This window comes from Saprolegnia diclina (assembly GCF_000281045.1).
Source record: "Saprolegnia diclina VS20 unplaced genomic scaffold supercont1.34, whole genome shotgun sequence".
Classification (NCBI taxonomy): Eukaryota; Oomycota; class Saprolegniomycetes; order Saprolegniales; family Saprolegniaceae; genus Saprolegnia; species Saprolegnia diclina.
In genome coordinates this window covers 363,753-365,727 of record NW_008246101.1, presented here as the reverse complement: position 1 = coordinate 365,727, position 1,975 = coordinate 363,753, and the positions used below count along the sequence as shown (strand labels likewise).

General features: G+C 58.5%; 1 protein-coding gene across 1 annotated transcript; it reads right to left on the bottom strand.

Annotated features, from left to right (window-relative positions):
• Positions 1 to 961: 961 nt before the first annotated feature.
• On the bottom strand, positions 962 to 1,880 carry SDRG_10318 (hypothetical protein; the record flags this gene model as incomplete). Its single annotated transcript, XM_008616302.1, has 2 exons — positions 962 to 1,683; positions 1,742 to 1,880. The coding sequence occupies 2 exons, from the start codon at positions 1,878 to 1,880 to the stop codon at positions 962 to 964; spliced, it is 861 nt and encodes a 286-aa protein (XP_008614524.1).
• Between the last annotated feature and the right edge of the window lie 95 nt (positions 1,881 to 1,975).

The window sequence follows — 1,975 nt, the reverse complement described above, 5'->3', positions numbered from 1 at the left end:
CCCCGCAGCGTCACGAGTCTCGCGATCAGCGCCATGGTTAAAGATCGTACTTGAGCCTGACAAACGTTATGCATCTTTACAATCATTCCTAAACGCTTTTCGAGGAGCTGTGGCCGACAGCGGAAAGTCCGGACGCACAGTCGCAACGTGGATGCCCGTGGAAGAAGAAAGCGTCGCTACTGCGATGCGTGCAGTGCATAAACAGCAAGGGAGGCTACGACGTCGATCACGTGTGGACCTTATCTGGCGCCACGAATGACGTGGCACGCTGACGGCCGCCAGCGATGTTGCCTCTGAAGCGGGTGTTTCGACACACCACTGACCATACATACTTGACGTACGCATCGATCGGTAAGCCTACATAGGAATCAGAGCTCACCTGATGACCAGCGCTGAGCGTCGTCCAAGCTGGAAAGGACCCGAAGTCTTTGCACTGGCCGCTTTTGCAAGCTGGGGTGCGTGGGAGCTCTGCTAGATTGGAAAAATCGGTTTGATCGAGCAGAATTGAAAATGGTGGGCCGTGCGGCGCGAGTGGCCGTCCTAACAGAGCGTCGAGCGGCGGTATATTGGGCTGCAATACTATAGCCGAAGCCTGTCCCGATGCTCTTGGTTCAAAAGACGACCTCGGTCACCACCATGTAGCCGACACCAAGAGGTTGCTGTCAATAGCTCTTTGGTCGTTGCACTCCAATAGCTCGTAGGAGCGCTTGCACTGTGCAAGCAGACGCACATGTGTGGAGATGAGGCCTGTAGGTCGGGGCGTGATACTGTAGTAAGAGGTGCTGGACTCGGGAATATCTTGTAATACGTCGTGCCTCTGAAGATCGAGCCACCTCGACGAGAGTCCCGCATATCGAGCACAGTGATTTTGTCTCGAAATATCGTGGCTTATGCACCAAGAGACGAATTCGACTTGTCAAGGCAAAACGAAGGGTCGTAGTTTGATTACATTGGACAAAATTTAGTGGCGCAAAATGTTCCAGCACTGGTTCTTGTTGTACGCTGTGCAGTCCCAGACCTGCGCCTTGTGGCGATCGTCGGTCGGGTCGGCGTCCAAGCACAGGTTGGGGTGCGTCGCGTGCTTGACCAGCTTGTCTTGAAGGACCCACTTTTGGTTCGAGTTCTTGGCATCGCACGGGAACGTGTGAAGACCAAACTTGCCGTAGCCGCTCGAGAAGGCGTCGAGGCACTGGCCGTTGCTGCCGACTTGGAGCGTCTGCGCGACGGGGTCGTACGCAAAGTTCTCATTGACGTTGTTGCGGAGCTTGTCGGCGAAAAGGCCCGTGTCAAACTCGGAGAGCCACGAGTTGGTGTAGCACGTCTGGAAGCGGAGACCGACGGTGGCCGAGCTGTCGCAGTCGCTGAAGAACTGCTGGATGCTCTGGCTGCACGGCTCGACGCGCGCCTTGGCACCCGCGGGACCCGACGCGACGCAAAGACCTTGGTGCGTGCTGTGCTCGATGCGGTTGGTGTTGGTGTTGAAGAGCCACTTTTGGTTGGCGTTGCCCTCGGTACACTGGTACGTGTGCAGCTGGTAGCGGTTGCTGTTGTCACGGAACGCGTCGAGGCACTGGCCGTTCGACTCGGACACGAGCGTCTGCGCCGTCGGGTTGTAGACAAACTGTTCGTTCTTGTTGGAGCGAAGCACGTCCGAGTAGACGTCGCCGTAGTACTCGGAGAGCGCTTGGCGGTTGTATGTGCAGAAACGCAGCGCCTTGCCCGGAGCCGGCGTGACAGGCACGGTCGTCGGGGCAGGAGTGACCGTCGTCGGAGCGGGCGAGACCGTCGTAGGGGCAGGCGACACCGTAGTAGGGGCAGGCGAGACCGTAGTAGGGGCAGGCGAGACCGTCGTCGGCTTTGGCGTGACACTCGTCGGGCATGGCGTCGAAGTAGCCGGTGCGTCAGTGGACGTCGGCTTGGGCGTCACCGGCGCGTCAGTCGACGTGGGCTTGGGCGTGACGTTGGTCGGGCACGG